Source organism: Oryzias latipes, chromosome 4 (assembly GCF_053564925.1).
Source record: "Oryzias latipes strain Hd-rR chromosome 4, Olatipes_Hd-rR_3.1".
Taxonomy (NCBI): Eukaryota; Metazoa; Chordata; class Actinopteri; order Beloniformes; family Adrianichthyidae; genus Oryzias; species Oryzias latipes.
The window spans coordinates 28,594,237-28,619,222 of NC_136240.1; the positions used below are offsets into that span (position 1 = coordinate 28,594,237).

At 43.6% G+C, this 24,986-nt stretch overlaps 2 protein-coding genes across 6 annotated transcripts in view; one reads left to right on the top strand and one right to left on the bottom strand.

Moving 5' to 3' along the window:
* Nucleotides 1-13,389, top strand: part of tbl1xr1a (TBL1X/Y related 1a) — a 42,404-nt gene extending 29,015 nt beyond the window's left edge. Inside the window, exons 3-17 of one of the 3 annotated variants that reach the window (XM_078946248.1) lie at nt 3,585-3,681; nt 3,778-3,966; nt 5,667-5,812; nt 5,895-6,120; nt 6,192-6,324; nt 6,403-6,544; nt 7,779-7,842; nt 8,184-8,281; nt 8,363-8,423; nt 8,498-8,619; nt 8,691-8,765; nt 9,018-9,145; nt 11,368-11,533; nt 11,622-11,723; nt 11,799-13,389. In XM_078946248.1, the coding sequence (XP_078802374.1) occupies nt 5,952-6,120; nt 6,192-6,324; nt 6,403-6,544; nt 7,779-7,842; nt 8,184-8,281; nt 8,363-8,423; nt 8,498-8,619; nt 8,691-8,765; nt 9,018-9,145; nt 11,368-11,533; nt 11,622-11,723; nt 11,799-11,825 (1,287 nt within the window). In that variant the 5' untranslated portion in view covers nt 3,585-3,681; nt 3,778-3,966; nt 5,667-5,812; nt 5,895-5,951 and the 3' untranslated portion in view covers nt 11,826-13,389. Of the gene's footprint in view, nt 1-3,584; nt 3,682-3,777; nt 3,967-5,645; nt 5,813-5,894; nt 6,121-6,191; nt 6,325-6,402; nt 6,545-7,778; nt 7,843-8,183; nt 8,282-8,362; nt 8,424-8,497; nt 8,620-8,690; nt 8,766-9,017; nt 9,146-11,367; nt 11,534-11,621; nt 11,724-11,798 lie in introns of all 3 variants that reach the window. The other 2 variants (XM_004068169.5, XM_078946247.1) reach the window with 2 other exon arrangements.
* Nucleotides 13,390-14,007: 618 nt separating this feature from the next.
* The window catches only part of si:ch211-51h4.2 (uncharacterized), a 57,171-nt gene continuing 46,192 nt past the window's right edge, over nt 14,008-24,986 (bottom strand). For all 3 annotated transcript variants that reach the window (XM_078946244.1, XM_078946245.1, XM_078946246.1), the window contains 7 exons: nt 21,733-21,846; nt 17,513-17,555; nt 16,964-17,078; nt 16,772-16,874; nt 16,250-16,319; nt 15,545-15,648; nt 14,008-15,422 (listed from right to left, as the gene is read on the bottom strand). In XM_078946244.1, coding sequence (XP_078802370.1) covers nt 15,212-15,422; nt 15,545-15,648; nt 16,250-16,319; nt 16,772-16,874; nt 16,964-17,078; nt 17,513-17,555; nt 21,733-21,846 — 760 coding nt within the window. In that variant the 3' untranslated portion in view covers nt 14,008-15,211. The remainder of the gene's footprint in view (nt 15,423-15,544; nt 15,649-16,249; nt 16,320-16,771; nt 16,875-16,963; nt 17,079-17,512; nt 17,556-21,732; nt 21,847-24,986) is intronic.

Here is a 24,986-nt window from a genome sequence, read left to right on the forward strand (position 1 = left end):
CCCGCCTTAATATGAAGGTTTAATGTTACTGCAGCCCGCCAGTTTGTATGAATGACACTTTTTCATTGTCGTGCGCGGAGCTGACAAAGCAACCAATCACAGTGGGGTATATGACTCTTGGGGGCGTGACAATGACAGGGTTTGAAAGCAGGAAACCTGACAGCCCCCCTCCCCTCCCCGGACCACATTAAGGAGTTCCTTACTTTCCTTTATAACGTATTTATTCGCTCGTAATTTTCCAAATACATGCAGTCCGTGCTGAACTTTTCTCTGGGCCGCACAGAACCGGACAAAGGTTTAGGTTTTGGTTACGGCGGCGCATCAAAGGGTTTATGCACGGCCGTTACGGCAGCACACCGCTCCCGCGGGAGTCGGGTCAGCTGAGGAGAATAAATGTCCCACACCTACATGCGTGACAGCTAACGGGGCTTGAACTTTAAACACGCTCGAGCAAAAACATTAGTTTTAAACAAACTGAAAATACGTGGGGAAAATGCAACGATAGACGTGTTTGAGATGAACCGGCACCTCGCGTGGATCGTTGGGGACACCAGGCGGGGGGGCTGTGAGATGAAAGCGAATCTGCAGCAAGACTGAAGGAGAACAGGAAATTGGAGTTGTCCTTAACATTGAATTTAGTTTTAATATTCTTCTCCCCCTCAGTATGATCTGTGTTATTATATATGTTATGATTATTTTAATGTTTTGTGATGTATGTAGCCTTTTTTAATGAATTGGTATTTTAAATTATTTTAATTAATCACTCCACTACAAAAACCATCAGGACACATGTCCCATAATGCATTGTTTTGTAGTCTGTAGGGCAGCTTTCAGTCAGTTCAGTTTCCAGCTGTGTTCGGGTAGGTTTGCCCCTTGCTCCCACCCCTTTCTCGCGATATTTTTGTGATGATTGACAGTTGATGTTGGAGCAAAAACAAAAATATATGTCACACACCAAGTGATCTGCGCAGCGTTGAGTTCACCTGGGTGATCTCAAACACACTTATTGTGCATCTTGGCTGCACTTATTTGGTGTCACAAAGATAAATTTCCATCCGTTTTCTTTACTTATTTGTACTGTCATGACAGCGATGGTGCTGTCAGTTTACCTTCTTGTTGCATCTTCAAAAGTGCAGAATAAAATGTGACACTGAATTTGAAACAGCACATTGTAATTTCTGCATCTATTATTAAAGTATTTATTAGTAATACAGTGGAAATTAGTAGATTTGGTTAGCATGTTGATTTACGGTATGCGCCCCTAAATTTTCTGGTTGCGCCCCTAAAATTTTCAGTTAGGGGCCACTGTGCTCCTAGTGAAAAAAGTTAGTCTGGAGCCCTGTATTGATGAAGTTAAATACTTTTGTGATGCTAGATAAAGCTGGTCTCCTTCTCTTCTCTGTTTCACCTTGTTGGTCTTGAGTTCCTGTACAGTTCTCTTTCACTCATTTATGTAGGTGATTAACCTTACATTTGATCAGATAAACGACAGGAGCTGATTGTTGCTGTTAGGTTTGCTTCATACTTTTTCTTTACTCTACAAAAAGGGTAGAAAAAAATTCAGGATTTGAAGAATAACATTTATTTGTGTTGTTCATAAACTACCTGGACAAAGACCCAACATAGCTAAGGGCCTTGATCTGAAGTTGATCTGCATGGGATTCATTTGATCTTCATAATCTGATCATGTATAATGTCCATTGCAGGGCTCCAGACTAACTTTTTTCACTAGGAGCACAGTGGCCCTCAACTGAAAGTTTTAGGGGCACAACCAGAAAATTTAGGGGCGCATACCGTAAATCAACATGCTAACCCAATCTAATAATTTCCACTGTATCACTAATAAATTCTTTAATAATAGATGCAGAGATTACAATGTGCTGTTTCTAATTCAGTGTCACATTTTATTCTGCACTTTTGAAGATGCAACAACAAGGTAAACTGACAAAAGCATCGCTGTCATGACAGTACAAATAAGTAAAGAAAACAGATGGAAATGTATGTTGGTGACAACAAATAAGTGCAGCCAAGATGCGCAATAAGAGTGTTTGAGATCACCCAGGTGGACATAACGCTGCACAGATCACCTGGTGTGAGACATATATTTTTGTTTTTGCTCCACACATCAACTGTCAATCAAAACAAAATATCACAAGAAAGGGGTGGGAGCAAGGGTCAAACCTACCCGAACACAGCTGGAAATTTAGTACTGCACTGACTGAAAGCTGCCCTCCTTCTTCCTCTTTCGGCTTCTCCCATCAGGGGTCGCCACAGCGAACAAGTCGCATGGTAAATTTGGCAATGTTTTACGCCGGATGCCCTTCCTGACGCAACCTTCTCAAACCGGGCTTGGAACCGGCACAGGGGTAGACTGAAAGCTGCCCTGATGACTACAAAACAATCCATTATGGGACATGTGTCCTGATGGTTTTTGTAGTTCAGTGATCAATCAAAATAATTTAAAATACCAATTGATTAAAAAAAGGCTACATACATTACAAAACATTAAAATAATCATAAAATATATAATAACACAGATCATACTGAGGGAGAGAGGAATATTAAAACTAAATTGAATTGTAAGGACAACTCCAATTTCCGACTGTGCCGCCTCACAGACGGGTACCACGCGAGAGTGTGCTCGCGTTTCATGAATATGTGCACGAGTGTGTGTCTGCCTGCGTGTGTGTGCGCTCGCGTCTCATTGATTATTTCATTGATCATTGACGTGCCCCTTCTACGTTTGATGTATTAAAAATACGAAGGGTGGGGGAGGCAAATTTACTGGTAGCACATGTGCGACTGGATGTAAAATTTAGTTGCACACTCTCAAATTTTGGTCGCAAAATGCTACCAATTGGTCGCAGTCTGGAGCCCTGCATTGACAGAACTGGACCGAGTGAGTGTGATGTCACCCAAAATGGCTCATTTTTGCCTACAATTTAGTCAATACAGTCTCCATTTTTTCACGATACTGATGTCACCATGCTGGAGTCAGACAACTTCAGTTAGTGGTGATCGGTCCCAATCAGTCTAATTCGTTGTTTCTATGGAAACCACTCTCACCAATCAGGATCGAGCTTGATAAAAGTCCACAACGCTACCACTGGAAAGCGGGCTCAGGATAAGGAGGTCAGAGGGAACCACGTACTTTTATTGCAGCATCTAATTGGGCAATTTTTTTACTTGAAATAACTTATATAAAAAAATTATAAAGAAGGATTAGCAAGAACATTTTGAAAACATTTAAACAAGAACATTAAACAAATAAGGTAGGAGAGCAAGAATGGTTATTTTGACTGGCGCTTTGACAGCCACCGTAGCTTAAAAAGCACATTTTTAAACAGCATTTTTTCGTTTGCCCCTGATTCACAACAATTTGACTAAAGAAATAAACAATTTTTTAATGTCCTCCATAACCAGAAAAAAATTCTTCAGCAACTTTTTTTCTAATCAGAGTGGGTTTTTTAACAGCAGGCACGGCGCTGCCTACTGTGTGTTTCGATCTGTGATAATGATGTTGTGCGTCTGTCAATGTTTTGATGATGTTTGTTTTTGCTCATGACCTCCTCTCTGTGGTTTAGGTGTGTGCGTGCTGACCTCATGGTGTAACAGGATTAAAGATGAGCATTAGCAGTGATGAGGTCAACTTTCTGGTCTACAGATACCTACAGGAGTCAGGTATGTTGCAGGAAAAGCAGACAATGCATGATGAGTCTTTTGTGATTTTCTTATTTGATTTAATTTAATTTTTAACTTTTTATTCTGTTTTAAAAGGCCAAAGCATTACTTTCCCCTGATGATGCTCTTTAAAGTGCTTTCACACTTATCTGGATTTTGGTGCAGACCAAACAAGAGTCTTCTGGTCATCTGGAGAGCAAGGATCTCCAGTACACATGCAGATGAACTCTGGTTTGGTTCACTGTAGCGTGAATTCTTCCCACATACCAAAGAAAAAGAATTGAAGTAAATATTGTAATGCAAGTAGTGTAATACAAGTAGAAAAACCAGCTCACAGCGTGAATCTAAAGAAGCATAAGATCATGCTGAAGTTTGAAAATATTTGTGTGAGTGTAAACCAGTGTTTTTCAACCTTTCTTAAGCCACGGCACACTTTAAACTTGAAAAAAATCCCGCGGCACACCAGCATCCAAAAAAAAAAAAAAAGAGAAACTCATAGTCCGTCCGCAATCTCACATGCATTTTTGAGATAATTTTGGTAGAAAAGCTGGAAGCTGCAGCTGTTTTTTTTCTAAAAGATGTAATAAAAGTTAAGTTAGAAGATAAAAACAGTTTGAGGTGTGTTCGTTGTTGTTTTAAGACTTTTATTTATTTATTTATTTTAAATCAACTTTATTGCACATTATGTCATTTTACAAGGATGTACTTTTAGGTATGCAATAAAAAACACAACTGCAAATATCAAATACACATCTGTAACAAACAGAAGAACAAGAATAGAGATAGAAATAAGCCAGGGGGTTAAACTCTACGAAAAAATACTGAAACTATCACATACAGACAATGTTGGTTTTAAGACGTTTAACAACAGATCTCATTGTGCGCTGCGTCACTTTAACCCAATGCATCATGGGAGATGTAGTGCATAAAACGGCGGGGGATCGCTTTTCAGAGCTTCATTGTTTTGTTCACTTGTTCCACGGTCTGACACCGGATTCTGTGGAAAGCTACACGTTAAAAACAAGCTTTATGTTGTATATTTGTTAGAACTGAGCGACTTCACGAGCTAAATCGGGACAAGGAAGTGACGACTTTAACCACTTCTGATTGGTCAGACTGATGACATGTGATTAAGCCCCCAAGAATGATTGGTGGAGACAGTTATAGGGGCGGGACTTTTCCAAAATACAGCTGAAGCTGCGGCTAAATCGCGGTACCGTCATTCTTATCTAAGGAGGAAAACAAAGACGTACATGGATCTTTTAGAATGGAGCATGGAGCCCAACATATGTTCCACATCACAGTGACAATCTTTTTTAAACTGCATTTATTTTCATTAGATCCTCAGCAGTATGAGAAAAAAAATCCTTAGAAGTGCTATTTTAATCTTAATTTGCTTTATACATCTCCTCCATCATCCAAAAGGTGCCACAACATGTTAAAAACACCAACAGAACACTATTTTCATCAAACTGGGTCTTTAAGCAGCTTCCCAGTTAACTTTTCACTCATTTCATCAGCGAACCTCAATTTTTTAAGATACAAGCGTTAAGTGCTTCTTACTAATAAAGAATCGGAAAGGAAAGTTTGGCTTGACTTTAGGTTAAACTTGTGTGTGTGTGTTTGTGGGATGTGTGTGTGCTTGTGCGCATACTGCTTCAGAATTTGTTGCAGAGCAATCATAGATGACTGTAAATCCTCTGAAAATATGCCAATGGAACATAAATATTGACCTGTGTGTGTTGTAAAATAAACTTTAAAATAAAGTTTGACTGTACAAGACTAAATTAGATTGAAGAGTTTCAGGCCGAGTCAGCGAGAAAGGTTTTTGTGAACAAACCAAGGGATTAAAGGACGGGATGTTCATGGTGGTGATACAGTGATGTGTGTTTAACACCCATTGTGTTATTTTTTTTGGGGGCTGTGGTAAGCTGGCCTGTGAACCTGTACGGACTGTTTCACAGCATGTCGCTGCTCGCCTGCAGGGTTCTCCCACTCGGCCTTTACCTTTGGCATAGAGAGCCACATCAGTCAGTCCAACATCAACGGCGCTCTTGTGCCCCCCGCCGCCCTCATCAGCATCATTCAGAAGGGCCTGCAGTACGTGGAAGCAGAAGTCAGCATCAATGAGGTGAGAAACGGGTGTCCCAGTAATGCAGCTCTCCTGCAAGCTTCTGGGCGTTCTTCGTCTCACAAGCTCCTCTTCTCTGCAGGACGGCACGCTGTTTGACGGGCGGCCCATCGAGTCGTTGTCCCTCATCGACGCAGTGATGCCGGATGTCGTTCAGACGAGGCAGCAGGCTTATCGGGACAAAATGGCCCAGCAGCAGGCGGCGGCCTCGGCACCAGCATCAGCAGCAGGAGGCAGCATCACTGGGAACACCAAGAACGGAGAGAACACTGCCAACGGAGAGGAGAACGGAGCGCACGCCTTAGCGAGTGAGTGGCAGAGGACAAGTACAGCCCGGGGCCAGAAGTTAGACGCACGTTTGACTCATTACCGCCCTCAGATAACCACGCAGACCTGATGGAAGTGGACGGGGACGTAGAAATCCCTCAAAACAAGGCCATGGTCCTGAGGGGCCACGAGTCCGAGGTCTTCATCTGCGCCTGGAACCCTGTCAGCGACCTGCTGGCATCGGGGTGAGTCCCACTGATTTGCTTTAACAGCAGCGCACGAGCATAGAGATGAAGACATGTTCACACGTGTGCGCTCGACAGGTCCGGAGACTCCACCGCTCGGATCTGGAACCTGAGTGAGAACAGCACCAGCAGCTCCACACAGCTGGTCCTGAGACACTGCATACGGGAGGGAGGGCAGGATGTCCCGAGCAACAAGGACGTCACCTCACTAGACTGGAATGTGAGCATGCGTACAAACGCTCTCACACACACACACACACCTACTTACATTTCCTACCCAGTTTTTCAGTCGTTTCTCCTAAATATTAGCTCTGATCACCTGTGTTTATCTTCCCCAGCTGTGTTTGCGCGTTTATGTGTGTTTGTTACACAAGTAGCTGACAGTGGAGGTTCGAGGTCATGTGATGGTCAGAACTAACAAATTCATCAATTCATTTGATTCTGCATAAAAATTCAACATTTCTTATTTAATCATTTTTAAAGTTTGCTTTCAAAAGAAGTTTTATTTTATAAACAACTGTTTTCACACCGCCGCTGACCTTAACTACAATATGATATAACAGGAATGTTTAAATATAATGTGAAATAATTGATTTTGTACATCAAAAACTTACAGAAAGGTGTTTTTTTGCATAAGAACAAGAAAATGCATTAACAGAATGTTTCAACCATGAACTTTTCAGTATTTTATTTTGAAATTTAACACCAATCCAAACTTATTTTATGTTCTACTTTTGAATTATTATAATTGTTCAAAACAATCTTCATTGCACTGCTTCACAGATTTGTGCCTCATAGAAAAACTGACTTAACGCAGCAGTCTGAATTTGAAGCCTGAAACACGCACACACGCCATTGACCATATCCTCGCGTTTACATAGACGATTCATTGAAAGTGGTCGTTTGAACGCACATTGCTTAAGGGGGTGGGATTGATACATAACAGGGAAGTTTCCTATTCATGTCACATGATCCCAGGTCTTCATCTTTAGCCCGTAGGGCGGTTTAGTGTTTGAAACCCTCCCAGTCCACACTGCTGTAGCTTTCATATAGTGCTTTAGGTGATGCCCATGTTGTGTTTTTGTTTTTGGGGATGTTAAAGTGGAATTTCTCCATATTTGTCCATGTTTCTCTCTGCTCCAAGCTCGGCGAACTCCTTTAGGATCAGTTCTGGTCCTGGATGTGCTCCTGCTGTCAGATCTGGACTGGTTCTGTCAACAGATGGTCACAATTCCCTGAGAAGGGACCAGAACAGGAGTTTTTTTTTATCAGTTGCGGGTCTCAGTTGTTGTTGAGCTTCTTTTTACACGTCAGCTGCTTTGCTCCATAGTGCGAACGAAACTGGGACCTCAAATCTGAGCAAGTTGCCACGGTGACAGTCATCGGCCCTGAATGATATCAAAGCGTGACCAAAAATAAGCTGTAATGACCAGTTCTGTCTTTGTCTCTGGCAGAGTGAGGGCACACTGCTGGCCACCGGCTCCTACGATGGATTTGCCAGAATATGGACAAAAGACGGTGAGAAAGCTTTTTCTGCCACACTTTCTAGGAAACAATCAAATCCTAGGAACTGTTCAACTGTGAGGGACAGCTGCTTATTCATGCTGAGCCTCTCTATAGTTCAAGCTCTGCTGCAAACTGACTTCATTTTCTGCAGCAATGCTGCCACCATGTGTTGCAACTGCAGTATTGTCAAATCCGCTGAAAGGAATATTTACTAGAAATGATCAGCAAAAGCATAAAAATGTACAAAACTTAAATCACTATAAACTACAGAAATGAGAGAAATGAAACATTTATACTCCAAAACGGATCCTAAAACTAAAAACAAGAATATTGATCTCGTGTTTGTGCATCAGGTAATCTGGCCAGCACTCTTGGTCAACACAAAGGACCCATCTTCGCCCTGAAGTGGAACAAAAAAGGAAACTTTATCCTGAGTGCAGGAGTAGATAAGGTAATGCGCCTTCTGTGGCGGCTACAAAAAGCGGCCGCAGCTCCTTCAACAGTCTCACAGGCACTGCTTCTGTCCTGACAGACAACAATCATCTGGGACGCGCACACAGGAGAGGCCAAGCAGCAGTTCCCCTTCCACTCAGGTACAGTGACACGTCCACGCGAGCGCTGCACATGCAGCCCAGCTCGCTGGCTCACGCCCATCTGTGTCCCGCAGCTCCGGCGCTCGACGTGGACTGGCAGAGCAACAACACCTTCGCTTCCTGCAGCACCGACATGTGCATCCACGTCTGCAAGCTGGGCCAGGACCGGCCCATCAAGACATTCCAGGGACACACAGTAAGTGTGTGAGGGACTCCTTTGTGGATTCAACAGCCCCGTTCTTCATGTTCATCCTCCTCTGTCTGCAGAATGAAGTCAATGCAATCAAGTGGGACCCCACGGGGAACCTGTTAGCTTCCTGCTCGGATGACATGACGCTGAAGGTGAGCAGTATCACACCTCTGCAGTGGAGTGTGGCAACTGGCCAATTCTCTGATTGGACCGGTTTAGAGCCTTGGTGATGAACTAAATCAGCACGGCGTGTTTACAGGTGTCTCTAGAGCACTTTTTATTCCCATCAATACTCGAAACCTGTCTGAAGCCGGATCTGAGCTCTAGGGAGGGCGTCAGGTTCATGTGACGTGGCGATGGGTTAGTTCAGGGGCTGACCTGCTGGTCTGTGTTTTGGTCTGCAGATCTGGAGCATGAAGCAGGACTTGTGTGTGCACGACCTGCAGGCGCACAGCAAGGAGATCTACACCATCAAGTGGAGCCCCACTGGGCCCGGAACCAGCAACCCTAGTGCCAACCTCATGCTCGCCAGGTGGGTGTGAGGACGTGCGAGTGTGGACTTCAGTTTTGCGTGTTTGCATTTCTACTAACATCTACAGGTTGGTGTGAGAGTGTGGATCTGCCCACACAGCAGGGGTGGAAGGGTTATTAAGAGTTATTAGATTATCTGGAGCAGTAACTTGGATTTAGAAATATTACCTCTAAACAGCTCAATATTTAGATTTTTCTACAACAGTAAAACCAGCAAGTAATATAATATCCTGTCAATCATGTCAATCGTTCAAAACTAATTGGGTTATTTTCGTTTAAGTTTCCCCTTAGTTAACGCTGTCCTCGGAAACGCAGTTTCATGTGATCACTTTGAATGAAAAGTCTCGGAAAACCAGCGTAAATGCGCGTTCCGGTTTTGTGTTCAAATCTCTGGTATTCACACGTCACTATGCAAGTTTTTAGGCTCGTTATCAGTTTCCACTCATGGCACGTCGAAAGTTAAACCGTGTTCATCTTTGACCAATCAGGGACTCAGAGACTCCTTTTCCATTGACAGAAGTACCGAACGTTTAAAAATGTATCACGAAAGAGAAAGGAATAATTGCGGTTTGTGCCCAAACAGAATTATACGACGTCAAGTCTGTCAGAAGATATTTGATCAGAGATGGGAAAGAAAATGCCTGGAGCCAGATTCATTTGCACCGTGTTGACATTTTGCACCAAGCCTCTTCCAACTGTAGGTGGCAGGCATGCACTAGTAAACAGTAGAAAAAAAAGAAGAATAAGCTCCTCCCTTGTTTGTCCAGTGTGAACACTGTGGGCTAAAAGCATTTAAGATCATTAAAGGTTGTGTTCTCTGTGTCTCTAAGGGAACAATTCATTTAACGAGAGCCTGTTGTGTCTGTAGCTTTAGAGATGATCACTAGTTCCATGCTCGCCATCAACGAAACGCAACGAAACGAAATAAAAGAATCCTCTCTCCCAAAGTTGATTGTCCAAACATAGAGCTATAGAGATGGCATCCCATAGTAAGCTCTGCTCAAGTTGAGCCATATGAAGAGTGAAACCAAACTCAGATTGGCCCCAAGCGTGGTCTTTCTAGGTCTGCTTACAGGCTGTGTCCGATTATCTTGTGGATAATGGCCAGTAGTTGACTTCTGTACAACCCCCCAGGTTTGACAAAGATCTGTCTGCAGATTTCTGGGACATTTGGGACATCAGTCTGACACCAGTGGCTGGGGACTCCCCAGTATTTGAATAATTCTCCTATTGGGATCATGATAACTAACATGGGGTGGTTTCTGTGCCTCCAAGGGAACAATTCATCCCACCACAACAAGGAGAAATATGTTTGACTTCTTCCCCTGAGGGAATGGCGCCGTGAGATCAAACTGTAGCATGTCCCTAGGTTAAGTTAGTGATCATGGTGTTTTGAAGCATGTTATGTAACAAAACAAAGTCTCTCTGGACGTCCAGCCTTTTTGTCATCAGCCTGAATGCGTACTACGCGCACTGCTTGGATTATGAGGTTTGGCTTACTGCCTCTGACAGATGACTGCCCAACAACAGTGACACCTGAAGGAATTATCTCTCTGGATTATTTTTTGGATGGATCTTTCAGGATTTACCTAAACCCTCCACCAATATTCCTTTTGCAGTTGTCTTAACCCCAACATGAATTATTATTCAAAAAGCGTCATATCCAAATCTGCTTCTCAAAGTTGAGAGAACGGCCAGTGTGGGGATTTAACCCCTGACCTTGGCTGTTCTAGCACCATACCCCTTGTGCTTTCTTGTGGGGTCCAGATGACCCCACCCTGACATTGACGTCTTATCCTTACCATGACAAAGTTGGATAAAGGTGGAGAGGATTTCATGTAATCCACAGACACCAGTGAAGATTACAAATCATTGAAGGAAAAAGGTTCAGCACACTGTCTAGTGGGTCTAGATGACCCAACTCCCAATGTTAAAGTGCCTAGGATAGCACAAGAGTTAAAAGATGACAAATAAGCTTCTTTGTTCATAACTTTTTTTTATGGTGTCTTTTTTTCTTCATTTTTCTTGTTTCATTTTTTTAGTGTATTCAGCGCACAGTCTAGTGGGGGTCTAGATGACCCGTTGGGAGTGGGGTCATCTGGACCCCACAGATAGCACAAGGGAAACTGTGACTTGCCGAGCTAAATGGCCTTCACAGTTGCTCATTAACCACAAAGTTTTGTTTGGACGCTCCGTTTAATGCAGCAGCTCTCGTCTCCACAGCGCGTCCTTCGACTCCACGGTCCGGCTCTGGGACGTGGACCGGGGCATCTGCATCCACACGCTGACCAAACACCAGGAGCCTGTCTACAGCGTGGCGTTCAGCCCCGACGGGCGCCACCTGGCGAGCGGCTCCTTTGACAAATGTGTGCACATCTGGAACACCCAGGTAAGGGGTTTGGACCTGGCGGGAGCGCTCTGCAGGTGGCGGAGCAGAACCCCAACTGCATCTGTTGACACGTGTGTGTTTCCCGCAGACGGGGGCGTTGGTCCACAGTTACAGAGGGACAGGGGGCATCTTTGAGGTTTGCTGGAACGCTGCGGGGGACAAAGTGGGGGCCAGCGCGTCGGACGGATCTGTGAGTGTGCTTCAGTCCTTGGTGCTCATTTTTGCCAGTCTCCGCCCTCTACAGGTGTGCGCGTCTCTCCTGCAGGTGTGTGTGTTAGATCTTCGGAAATAGTCCTGCGGTTTGGTGGAAGCCATGGACCGACCATGAATGTGTACATAGCCAACGACTGTCCCTGCGCTCGCCACTGCGGCCCCGCCCACAGGAAGCAGCAGGCCCAGAAACAGGACGGACAGGTGGGGGCATGGATGGTGGCGCCCCCTTTCAAACGCAGACTCTGAGAGAGATGCGGGTGGGGGTGGTGGGGGCAGCTGGAAAAAAAAAGAAGTACCAAAATGCGGTTTTGGGCTCATCGGCGAGATCGCAGACACGGGGGTCTTTGTGCGGACACTTCCATTTCCAGGACGGCACTTAGTTTTTTTAAATTTCAGATCCCTCTCTAGCCTTTTTATATTTTTTATCTTTAGGGGGGTTGGGTGGGCTGTGGGCGGGGCAGAAATACACACACATAAACAACAACTAAGTGGTGTGGCTGGGGGCCTCGCCTTGCTCCGGAGCCCATCCCCCCCCTTGTGTGGTTCTGGACAGTCTGGGGTTGCTCCTGCGCACGCTCACGTGCACAGACCCTGCATCGTGTGCAGGGGGAGGAGCATCTTGAGGTGAGATATTGTCTTTAAAACTGAATTTCTTCCTCCCCTCTGTTGGTGTGCAGCGATCACTGACTTTGTTCCCGGTAAATATTTTTCTATGAGAAGCCCTAGATTTTTAAGAGCATTTTTAATCTGCGCAGAGGCTGCAGCGCGGTTGAGCAACAGACGGCACAGACGGAATATCAAGCCCCACCCCTTCTCAGTAAACCGGAAACCATTGAGTTGCATCTTCATGGCCCCTCCCCCCACGCCCTAGTTATTCATCTTCATCGCACTCGCTGCATGTTATGTGCGATGTCTTTAAATTTAATGACAGCTGTCAAATTAGTTTTTTTTTTTTAAATGTCTTCAAACGAATCAGTCCCCACCTGCAGGGTGGGGGTCGGGGTGGGGTTGGGGTCAGGAGCACCACTAAATCCGTTTCTGCTGACCCCTTCCTTAGCAGTGAAAACAATTGGTTTCAATTGAACAAATAAAGTCTTGCAGATCTAATAATGCAAATGCTGGGGGGGGCTACTGTGGAGCCAGACCTGACCTTTGTTTTAGTCTGGAACAGGAAGAGGGTTTTCACTGAGCCGGCAGCAGTTCTGTAGAAAACCTGACCTCGGGCTCGGGGTGCTGACTCTGCTCAGAGTTGGACCTCGTTGACAGGAACCAAAGACCCATCTGCAGGTTCAGGTTTCAGGTTCTCCAGAATCCTTATGAACTTCAAAATCAGCTAATCATGCTTTAGCTCAGCCTGGCCTAAAACAGCCCCCCCCCCTCCCCAAACATGTTCTTAAATTATTTCTCCCACATCTCTGCTGCCGGGCCTCAGACTTCCTGATTTCCTCCTGGAGTCCCGCCTGGTTTCTGATCCGAGCAGCTGCCTAAAGATGCGAGAAAATGCAGACGCTGAGCCCATCGTCCGGCCATCGACGCCAGCCCATCCTTTTTTGGTTCAGTTCCCCTGCAGCTCAGTTCAACTGTCCTTGTTCAAATCAGATCAGTGGAACTGAAGTCCAGAATAAAGTCTATTTTGATAAGAACTCTTGATTTTTGTGTCTGTCTTTGGGGGAGGGGACATGATGGAATTCCAAATGATGTTCAAACCAAGAGGAGTATTTCCAGCTTCAGAAAGCAGCATTTGATCTTTCAAAACCCTCTTTTGGATAATCATCTCGAAGAAACTCCAGAGCTGAGCCAACCGCCTTCAGCAGTTTCATCTTCTGGTGTTGCCATTTCAGCAGCTGCCTGCAGATGGCGTTTTAGAAACTATGCAGTCTTTCCTCTACAAGAACCAAGGCTTACTCCAAAACCACAATCTGCTGGGTTGTTTCTTAAAACCGTGTCTCCTGTACTTCATTCCTCCAACATTTCCACTTCTTCTGCAATGATAGAAACAGTCTAAATCGTCCTTCAGGCATGTGGTGTCCTCCACAGCCAGATGACGTCCATGATGAGTTCCTGAGACGACAACAGTGCTGGAGTTGAAAAAGAAAAATTCTAAGCATCAGTCCAAAAGAATTGCGCTCTGAACAGCTTGCCGTCTGCCCGGTTTCACAGGAAATCTGCCTCTTCATGACTCCCTCTATTCCTGCTGCGTGTTTCAGGCCTACGTGACACAAGAACGCTGCACAGCTGATCTAAAAATAAGAGTTCTCCAGAAAAGCACCACAATCTCATGATTTATTGATTTTTAAACATTCAAGTTTGCAGTAATCATTTTTACAGCCAAAGCTTTTCTAATGCAGCATCAGAAGGGTGTGTACCTTTCTTTGCACTTCTCACAAATGCTTTTGACAAATGAACATGGTAATCGCATGCTACATACTTACAGGTGCTTAGTGATCCATGAAGAACCCGGGCAGGAGGGTGTGTGGTTTTGTGCAGTTTCCTTTCCCATAGCAGCTCTTTTTTTTTTAGCAGGCCAAAAACATGAAGCATCTTAGCATCAAAACTCTTTCCTTGACTTCAACCAGCTTTTACCTTCACTTCTTAGGTCAGCCATCTTTTATCTGAATCCTATAGGTCACAACAGACTAGTTAAGAAGTTAGTCACGAGAATAGACTTTACTAGTTAGAAGTAGGAATTTATAATTTACTAGTTTGCCATCCATGGACACCAGTGAAGATCCCAAATCATTGAAGAAAAAAATTCAGCGCACTGTTTTGTGGGGTCTAGATGACCCCACTCCCAATGGTAACCCTTGTGCTATCTTAGATGACCCCACCCTTACTTTGACGTGTTCTTCCTACCAAAGGTGGATAAAGGTGGAAAGATTTCATGTAATCCATGGACACTAGTGAAGTTCACAAATCATTGAAGAAAAAAGGTTCAGAGCACTGTCTAGTGGGTCTAGATGACCCAACTCCCAATGTTAAAGTGCCTAGGATAACACAAGGGTTACGGAGCCAATATAACTCAAGGAGTCTAATTGAATGAACCTTTTTGATGTAGTGACACCTGGTTTCATCTTTCAAGGGGACCTCTTCTTGAAATAGGGTTAGATCACTCATGAACAGAACATGTCTGACCTTAGCTGGTTGTTTACAGTATGGCACTTCACTGCGCCAAATCCACGGTGGTGTGGATTTCCTGAAGTCTCTTCTGATCCTCAGTGTTTTCCTCTAAACTGGAGGACTTCTCTCCACGTTTCCCGGTGAGTGCGTTGAGGTGGACTTCAGTGCTGCGCTTGCTCCTCTGCTCTTTTCATGTAATGATGGGCTTGCACTTTAACGTTCTGCGGAAAAAAGCTCCGTCCTGGTTTGTCCTGCAGATGTCCACACCAGCCAGATGTGTGCGCACCTTAGAGTCGACGCTTTTTAGCTGCAGAGGTGAGGCTATCATGGCTTAACGGTCGCCTCGGGTCAGACTGACGCGGTCCCATTAGCTGCAGTGGCGCTCCCTGTCAGGTTCAGTGGGCGTGTCTCCTCACTCAGGCTGTGGAACGGGAAGTAGTGGAACACCTCTGCCAGCGTCTGCAGGACGTCGTAGATCACTGCAAACATGAAGTAGGTGGGCAGCAGCCACGAGAAGCTGAAGGTACAGTTTCCTACCGGCACAGGGATCGGGAGGTGTCTGGATGACACGGAAAAGAAACAGACATCCTGATGGTATTTAAGGACTTCTGGTCAGAGCTGGAAACAAACGAAGGAACTTCAATGTGAAGAGCGTCCTCCTGTACGTCAGGAGATACTCACTGAAAGCGCTGCTCTTTAGATTCTCTTAGCATGATGAAAACAAACAGTCCCACCTCCGTGTTCAGGGAGAACGACACCACCTTGTCCAGCATGACCACGAAGCCCTAGAGAAGAATTTGCATGACTGCCTATACCTTTGATTGTGTGTAAGAACAGGACTGAGTGGCCCCTCCCCCTCATGTTCTAAACAGGAAGTACCTGCAAGCTCCTAGAAGCCTAAATCCTATTGACCATTGTATAATAAACAGTCATTATGTTTGTCAGAATAACTATTCTTGCTCTGCTACCTTTTTTTAAGAACATTTTATTTATTTTTTTAATGTTTTTTTAATGTAGTGAAAGTTATTTAACTTATAAACTGACCAATCAGTCGCCTCAATAAATTAAGTGGTCTTGAGTCGAACAGTCAAAAACATTTGATTTAAGATTTAAGTGTTAACGGTGTGGACTTCTAACAAGCTCACTCCTGATTGGCGAGAGTGGTTGCCATTGATTTGTTGACTCAGACCAATCACATCTGGCTCCAACATGGCGGCATCTGTATAGCGGAAAACATGGGGAGTGAATTGACTTCATTCGGTTGGAGCCAGAAGTAATCCATTTTCTCTGGGTGACGTCACACTCGCTCAGTCCAGTTCTCAAATGCAGTCGTGTACATTTGTGTGTGTGTGTGTGCACGTGTGAGTGTGGGCGTTTGTGTTTTACCCGGGGGTCACATGCAGATACAATGAAGATGAGCCCAAACCCCAGCAGAGATACAGAACCTTTGACAAAACTGGAAAAAAACATTTAAAAAAATTGGTATTATTTTACTCAGAAACAATAAGAGGGACTGTTTTTCTGTCTTTGTTTGGTGGTGGTGGTGGGGGGCGGGGTGTTATTTCACGTATATTAATCTAGATTTAGAAATAGATTCTTACTTTCAACTGTGGCCTGGTTAGGTGTTGGCAAAGTCCTGGTAAATGTCAGCGGTTCAGCCAAATTCATCACAAAAGCTCCAAATGAAAGGGTATATCTGTCAGTTGCAGGTCTTTTTTTAGTTGGAGTTGAATTCAAAAAGTGGAAGCTATAAGAGCTCACAACCCAACTTTTGGGGTCAAATGTACATGGAGTGACTACTTTCCGCATTAGTTTCCTAACTGTTTAAAAAGCTACGGTAAATGCCCCCCCCCCCCCAGTACTATCATACTTGAGTTTACCCCCCCCCCCCCCCCCACACACACACACCTTCTTGCTGAGCACAAGTGATGGTGCTTTGGGAAGAGCCGCTCCCACACTTCAGTCAGCCCCTGCAGCCTCCACGCCCACAGCGAGCTCACCAACCCGTCCACTGGAAGGAGGAAGAGGAGGAGCAGCATTGGGTCAGAACACCCAATGCTGCAGAACCATCTTTGGGCGGGGGTGAAGGCTAGGACTCACATGTGTGTTTCATGGCAGACCCCATCACCAGAAAGGACACGGTGACGCTGATGGCGATGAACACCTGGATGAGCTCAGCCACCCACCAGTAGCTCTGGTACCGCTGAATGATGATCTGGACCAGAACCACAACCAGAACATCAGCATCGAGGAAGGAAGACTACAGTCACTGAAAAATGTATTTTTGTCAAAGAAATTGGAGTTTTGTTTGAACCTGACTACTGTAATCATGTTTCTGCATAACTATCATGACTAAAACTGGAGAATGTTGTGATGCATTAAAACAATCATGACTTAAAATATCACCTGCTAAACTTTAATCATAACTCTTCAAAACTATAACTAAACGCTGTCATGGTTTAGTTTTAAATTCATATAGCCTTTGTACTGAACTTTCACAGGAAGTAACTGATTCTGTTTTACTTCTTCTGCTTCCTACATGGTTTTTTTGAGATATTCCTGCAGAATTCTTGTTCAGGTCTGGTTCTACTCAGCGCTTTCCAAGTCTTCTGCAGAACCTGGGAGTCTGCTGCTTCTGTGAAGGGTTACCTTGGTCAGGGGGATGGTGGCGATCTCTCCCGCTTTCTCAGAACTGACAGCAAAACACACAAAAACACAAAGTTTGAGTTTGAAGTTTATCAAGCAGCTAAAGACGATTTTCAGGCCAGGAAAGAAAAGTTTAACCCTTGTGCTATCTTAGATGACCCCACCCTTACATTGACGTGTTTTCCCTACCATGACAAAGGTGGATAAAGGTGGAAAGATTTCATGTAATCCATGGACACCAGTGAAGATCACAATCAATGAAGAAAAATGGTTCAGAGCACTGTCTAGTGCAGGGGTCGGGAACCTAGGGCTCGCGAGCCATATATGGCTCTTTTGATGGTCACATGTGGCTCGCAGACAAATCTTTAATTATAGTTTTTTTTTTTCATTAGACCAGTCCTTCTCGGGCGCGATGCGATGCCAGAGGCGCGCAGTAGTAGTGGTGCTTAGAGAGAGAAATCTGCGCCAGCGCTATCAGTTACTATTATCTATTATTTCACAGAGTTTGTACCAGCTGGAAACCTGTGAATTGACGTGCATAAAACTACGCGCTCCCGTCTCTGAGAAAGAGCGCGCAGATGCGGGGACGGGATGTGTGAGGGAGAAAGCAGAGGGTGGGGCTGAGGTGTTGTGGGGACAGGCAGCAGGTGAATCGCGCAGGGATTGTAAAAACGTAAAACCCGCTTCCCGTCACTCACTGCAGCGTGTGAGTGTGTGTTTGGCTCCCCGTCTGCATGTGAGCAGTCTTTCTTACATCTACAGAACATTCAGACCTACGATCACGTTTAAAGTCTCAACGCCTGAACGAAGCAGAAACTCACCACGGATCAACCAGACTAGACCATCAGCAAAACTACCACGAGTAATACTCATCATTTATTAGCAACAGAATAACAATATTAAAAAGAATCCACAGACTTATTGTACTTTAAAAATGTTGAAATTAAATCAAATGCACACATTCATTTGTATATTTAGTTTTAAACAAATTGTCGCGGACTGACTTGGATGGCTGTTGGGCCGCGTTAAAAGTTCTGGAGTTCATTGAACGCGTCAAGCAGAGCTCTGATTGGCCCTCAGTTCTGTCGCTCAGCCTGTTGTTAGGTAGTTTGGACCAATGGGGTTCAGCTATGGGCCGAATAAGGGAAATGGGAGGGCTGCAGCGGGAGCAGGGGAATATAAAGTTGGGAGAAGCGCTCTCGTGTCGGCGGGATAGATTCAGGAGTTGCTGAATTAATTGAACGGCGTTTGTTGCGGTCTGCAGTAATCGGAATAAAGAACTTTAAAAGAGGTTAAGTCTCCGTGCCTCAGTGTGGGGAAGGGACACTACATTATTGTATGGCTCTTTCGAAATTACATTTCAAAATATGTGGCATTTATGGCTCTCTTGGCCAAAAAGGTTCCCGACCCCTGGTCTAGTGGGTCTAGATGACCCAACTTCCAACGTTAAAGTGCCTAGGATAGCACAAGGGTTAAGCGTGTTTGAGATCACGCAGTTGAACGCAACGCTGCACAGATCACCTGGTGTGTGTCATGTTTTTGCTCCAACATCACCTTTCAATCTTCACAAAAATTTCACGAGAAAGGGGCGGGAGCAAGGCACCAACCTGAGCGAACGCAGCTGGAAATTTAGTACTGCGCTGACTGCAAGCCGCCCAATGACCACAAAACATTGCATTATGGGAAATGTGTCCTGATGGTTTTTGTAGTTGAGTGACCTGGTTCACCTTTGATGACCCCACCCTTGCATTGACGTGTTATTCCTACCATGACAAAGGTGGAAAGATTTCATGTAATCCATGGACACCAGTGAAGATCACAAATCATTGAAGAAAAAAGGTTCAGCGCACTCTCCAGTGGGTCTAGATGACCCAACTCCCAATATTAAAGTGCCTAGGATAGCACAAGGGTTAAATGTGCTCCTGCTTTCAAGCCCGGTCAATGTAACGCCCCCAAGAGTCATATACCCCACTGTGATTGGTTAGTTTGTCAGCTCCGCGCACAACGTTGAAAAAGTGTCATTCATACAAACTGGCGGGACGCATTAACAATAAACTTTCATAATAAGGCGGGCCCCGCAAATATCATCTTGGGGGCTGCAAATAGCCCGCGGGGTGCGAGTTTGAGACCCCTGATCAAGAGTGATGCTGACAGTTTACCGCATATGCAAAGAAAATAAGAGAGAATTTACAAGGTTAAACATAAAAAATGAAGAGCTGTGGTAGCTATGATTCTGAAATCATAATCTTTTTTTAACCCTTGTGCTATCCTAGGCACTTTATTGGGAGTTGGGTCATCTAGACCCACTAGACAGTGCTCTGAACCTTTTTTCTTCAATGATTTGTGATCTTCACTGGTGTCCATGGATTACATGAAATCTTTCCACCTTTATCCACCTTTGTCATGGTAGGGAGAACACGTCAATGTAAGGGTGGGATCATCTATGATAGCACAAGGGTTAAGTGTCACTCTTGCTTTTGCTTCTGAAAGTGACTCAATTAGACTTTTACTTTCTTCTTCATAAGTGCCCAGCAAGAAAATCTTGATTGATCCTACAGATGCAGCATCACACAAGCCCAGCAGAGGGCAGTGTTGCTCCAGGAAGAAGTGAAGTGTCCCCTGACTGAGAGGGTCACAGGAGAAGACCAGCAAGGATTTGTATGGAGGGTGACATAAATAAAATCTTCAAAGTCATTTGAATAGTACAAGATATTTCTACAAAAAAGGAGGATTTAAAAGAGGGGGTGGTGCTGGCGGTGGGGGTCTCTGGGGTCGGGCTCTTATGATTTAGAGACACAATTACAGTTTGAGCACAAGAAGGCACATCTTCATCCCCTCCTCTGTTAGTACAAAAACAGAAAGCTTTACATCACAAACTGAGATGTTTCTGAGAAAAAAAGGTACAATTCCACCTTAAATATCTGGGAAGGAATCACCAAAAGCTGAGCTTGTCCCTCATGGTGCTCCTCTCACCCTCAGCTTTGATGAGGGGGCAGAAGGACTGCAGAGGTCTGAGTGCTGCACAGCAGCAGCTTACAGAGCATCAAACCCACTTAAGCACCTAAACGGATGTGAACCCTCTAAAAAAGGTGGAAATGGGAAAACAGCAGAAATGACTAAAAAAAAAAGAAAAAACCTTCAAAGTATTTTTTTTTTAATGTTTCAGTTTCTCATGCATGAACACCCCCAGAGCTTTTTATTAATCAACTCTGTATTTACGGAGCATCTTTTTGTTGACAAAATGCATACAACATGTAATACACATAAGAAAACTAGTTCAGATCTCAGTATCATCACCCTCTGGATCCATGTTTTATAACTTTATTCAACAAAAATAACACAATTATTACTATATTAAACACTAAAAATATAAATAAATAAATATATATATACATAAAATAAAATACATAAAATAAATGCCTTTTTTATATTCCGGTATACTGTATTTATAAAAATCACAAGGAAAGTAGTTAAAAGATACATTTAGAAAGCAGGTCTTCATCTTTATCATTAATTTTTCTGTCTCTAATATTTTCAAACTATTCTTGCAGGAGAACAAGCAGAGAAAACAGCTTTTTAATATAATGATTTGATATTTTTTGTATTTCCTTGGTTTAAATATTTGTTTTTATGAACTTTTTATTTATTTATGTACTTTTTTTTTAACCCTTGTGGTATCTTAGATGACGTGTTCTCCCTACCATGACAAAGGTGGATAAAAGTGGAAAGATTTCATGTAATCCATGGACACCAGTGAGGTTCGCAAATCATTGAAGAAAAAAGGTTCAGCGCACTGTCTAGTGGGTCTATATGACCCAACTCCCAATGTTAAAGTGCCTAGGATAGCACAAGGGATAACAGATGACAAATAAGCTTCTTTATTCATTACTTTTTTATTTTTATGGTGTCTTTTTTTCTTCATTTTTCTTGTTTTATTTTTTTAGTGTATTAATTGATGGAAGTCAGAAGTCAGACCAGCTCTAACATTTCTTTTATTCTCCTGCGGGTTTTTTTCTACTCTGGAACAAGTCTGGATGACCTCAGATTCTTTAAAGGGGTCATGTTTTAAATTCAAACCTGTTAAAAGAAGACAGATCCAGACCAATAAAATGCCTGAAAACCAATAAAAATCCTTAAATCGCTCCAGAAACCCATAGAGCCAAGGGGGGGTTTTAAAAGCAGCATTGATAGCGAAAGCTGAACAAGCTCGGCTGAAGACTTACTCCTCCAGAGAGATGTTGGAGGGCAGACGGGCGTGATCTGATGGAGGCCTGGGCGAGCCGCTGGAGGGGGGTGCCGATGATGTCTGTGGGACGATGTGAAGCACAGCCCAGCACCTGCGTAAACAGAGGCATCATGGGAGTGAGTCCACTCTCTGGACTCTGATGCAGCTAACCTAAACCAGAACAGGTTAGTTAGTTAGCGCCCATTCCTTTGGAGGGAGAGGCCTCAGTTTCAGCATAGATATAAAATCAAGAGGCCCCACCACAGCAGCATACTGCAAAAACAGACCCCGTAGAAATAGGTCTAAAACTCTTCAAATTTGACAGTTTTTAAGGCATGGTTTCTTAAACCAAGATTTTGTTTTCTTTAAAAAACTTTCGTCATAGGAAAGACAGAAAATAGGAACACTTTTCGTTAAACAAGGGTGTGTTTACTTTCTTTAGATTTAGTTTTTGCAGTGCACTGTGCCTGATTCTCTTTAAGCACTAAAATCTTCTCTAACACTACTATGCTCCTGCAGGTGGCGCTCTCTGTAGACACCGAAGGATTTTAGATATATTTTTTGTTATTCCAGTGGGCTGAAACAGGTCTGTAGGATGTGGAAATCCCCTCCGCTCTAAAGCGAAGCTTCATTTCATGACTGTTGGCGGCCTGAGAAGGTTTTTTGGATAACAGCAGAGCTGCGATGAAGTCAGACTGCAGAGAGCCGGTTGCCTTTCTCTGCGGCACTCTGAGCCGCTCTGGAAGATTTATCCGTTCATTTGTTGAGGCTTCGCCTGAATGCACCCAACAACACACCATTTCTATTTTATTCCACTCGTCTTTCACTCTGCAGGGTGGCCCAACAGAATTATGTTCCCAACAATAATTATCAATCAAAATTATGTTGTGAAAAATGGAGGCTGGAGAAATTGCTTACGGGGACGCCACGCGGGAGAAAGGAACCCCAAAATATGAAGAGTGGGAAAGAAGCGGGGGGCCGGCGGGAAGGGGTGGCATTTGCATGTGCGCAGACGGGAGGCATGATGGAGCCAAACTAAAGGAGAGTTCAGCCGAATAAGTATTTGGAGGTTTGCCCGTTTACAAAGAAACTGACAGTCTGTCATCCTAACGATAGGTTCCTTTGAACAGTGATAGACAGAAAATCACAAATAAAACCAAGAAATTCACTCTGAAGAATTCAAATGTGGATTTTTTGAGAGAAACAAGTATTTGAACCCTCTTACTGAAAATACTTCTTACATTGTAGCAAGCACAGAGGTCAGGCTTTGCTTGTAGTCAATGAGCCGGTTTCTGCACATATCAGGAGGAATTTTGATCCTCTGTTCTTTCCAAATGACTTCTAAATCATTCAGATTTGGTGGCTGTTGCTTGGCAACTCTTAGCTTCAGCTCTCTCCATAAGTTTTCCTAAGGGATTGAGGCCCAGAGACTGGATGGAGCACACCATGACCTTGATGTGCTTCTTGTTCAGTCATTCCTTGGTTGGTCATAATCCTGTTGGATGACCCATCCACCACCCGTTTTTGAGCCTCCTGGGGGAGGGAAGGAGTTCCTCTGTCAGGATTTGACGGTACATGGCTCCGCCCATCCTCCCATCCACACGGTGCCCTGTGCAGAAAAACAACCCCCAAAGCATAATGCTTCCACCTCCGTGCTCGACAATGACGGTGTTCTTGGGGTCATAGGCAGCATTTCTCTCCCACCAAACACATCGGGTTGAGTTGATGCCAGTATTGGTCTAATCGGACCACAGCACCTTCGCTCAATCATTTTCTAAATCATGAAGGTGTTGTTGACAAACAACACATGCTCATGTGTCTACTTAAGCAGCAGGACTTAAACCATTACGATGCAAAGTATTCCCAATGGTTTTCTTGGTGACTGTGGTTCCAGCTGCTCTGAGATCATCAACTAACTCCTGCTGTGATCTTTTAGGCGATTTCTCACTGTTCTCATAATCATGGAAACCCCAACAGGTCGGATTTTGTTTGGATCCCAGACTTCCAGGTGGATTGATAGTCATGTTCTTGTATTTTGGTAAACTTGTTCCAACAATTGTCACTTTAACCCCCAGCTTCTTGCTGATGGTTTTGCAGTCCATTCTGGTTTTGTGCAGGTCTATAAACGTCTCCCTCAAATCCACTGAAAGCGCTTCAGTCTTTCCATGTTGGAGAGTTTGGAGTCTGTCGGATTTTGTGGACTGGGGGGTATTCCAGAAAGCAGGTTATGCTAGCTCCCACGGTAAGTTTGGGGCTAAGGAAGTTGATAACCTTAGCTTTCGGTTCCAGAAATGGAGGTATGTTTCAGGGTATGTCAAATTGCCATAGCAACTCATGCTCTGAACATAACCTGTTCTGGAGCAAATTTAGTTGAAGGTTAGTTTGTTTTCAGAGAGGTGAAGCAGCATGGCGTGTCCATTTGAAGATGATTTAGTGGATGAAGAAGTTCAGATAATACTTTTTCCACCATGAGAGGGTGATAAGACCACATATGGATGTTGGAAAAATAAACTTTTTTACTTTGATCTAACTTAATTATTTGCATCAGTTAAGATAAATTTTTTTTTTTTGTTAAGTTAGCTTAAAAATAACACGTAGTTTTCAGACAGTTATTTTACTTTCATTCAAATTAATTCAATTAAGTAGGTGTAACTTTGGTGCTGCTGTTAGATCGGCACAGCAAGGAATTGTGGGAAACCATTCCCTTTGCCTGTCTGGATGGATTTGGGTTTAAGTGTGGGTTTTTGACCAAATGTGTTTAGTTGTTTAGCTGTTTTACTGTGTTTTACCGAGTTATTTTGTCCTACTGTGCTTATGTCTCTGCACCATGAGTTAGAGTGAAGGAGAGGATGAAGAGTTTATATAGCACCCCTACCATTTCATCTTGAAATGACAATGACGGAAAATTCTTTAATTAATTTATGCACTCCACGCATTTTTTTCCGTCCTTTTTATTGTTATAAAAATGAGCATATCTGCCGGCTCAAACTTAGACATATGAGAGTTCAAGAAATATAATTAATAAAGATCGAAAGAATATTAATTGAATGGAGTAATATGACATTTAGTTAGATAAATACGTAAATTTGAGTTGTATAAACAATTATTGAGTTTTATAGATGTAAGAAATTAAGTTGAATAAATTTAACTCAATTGCTTGTTACCAATAGAAGTAATTCATTTAAGTTGGCAAAATTGGACAAAGGTTATATATATATATATATATATATATATATATATATATATATATAT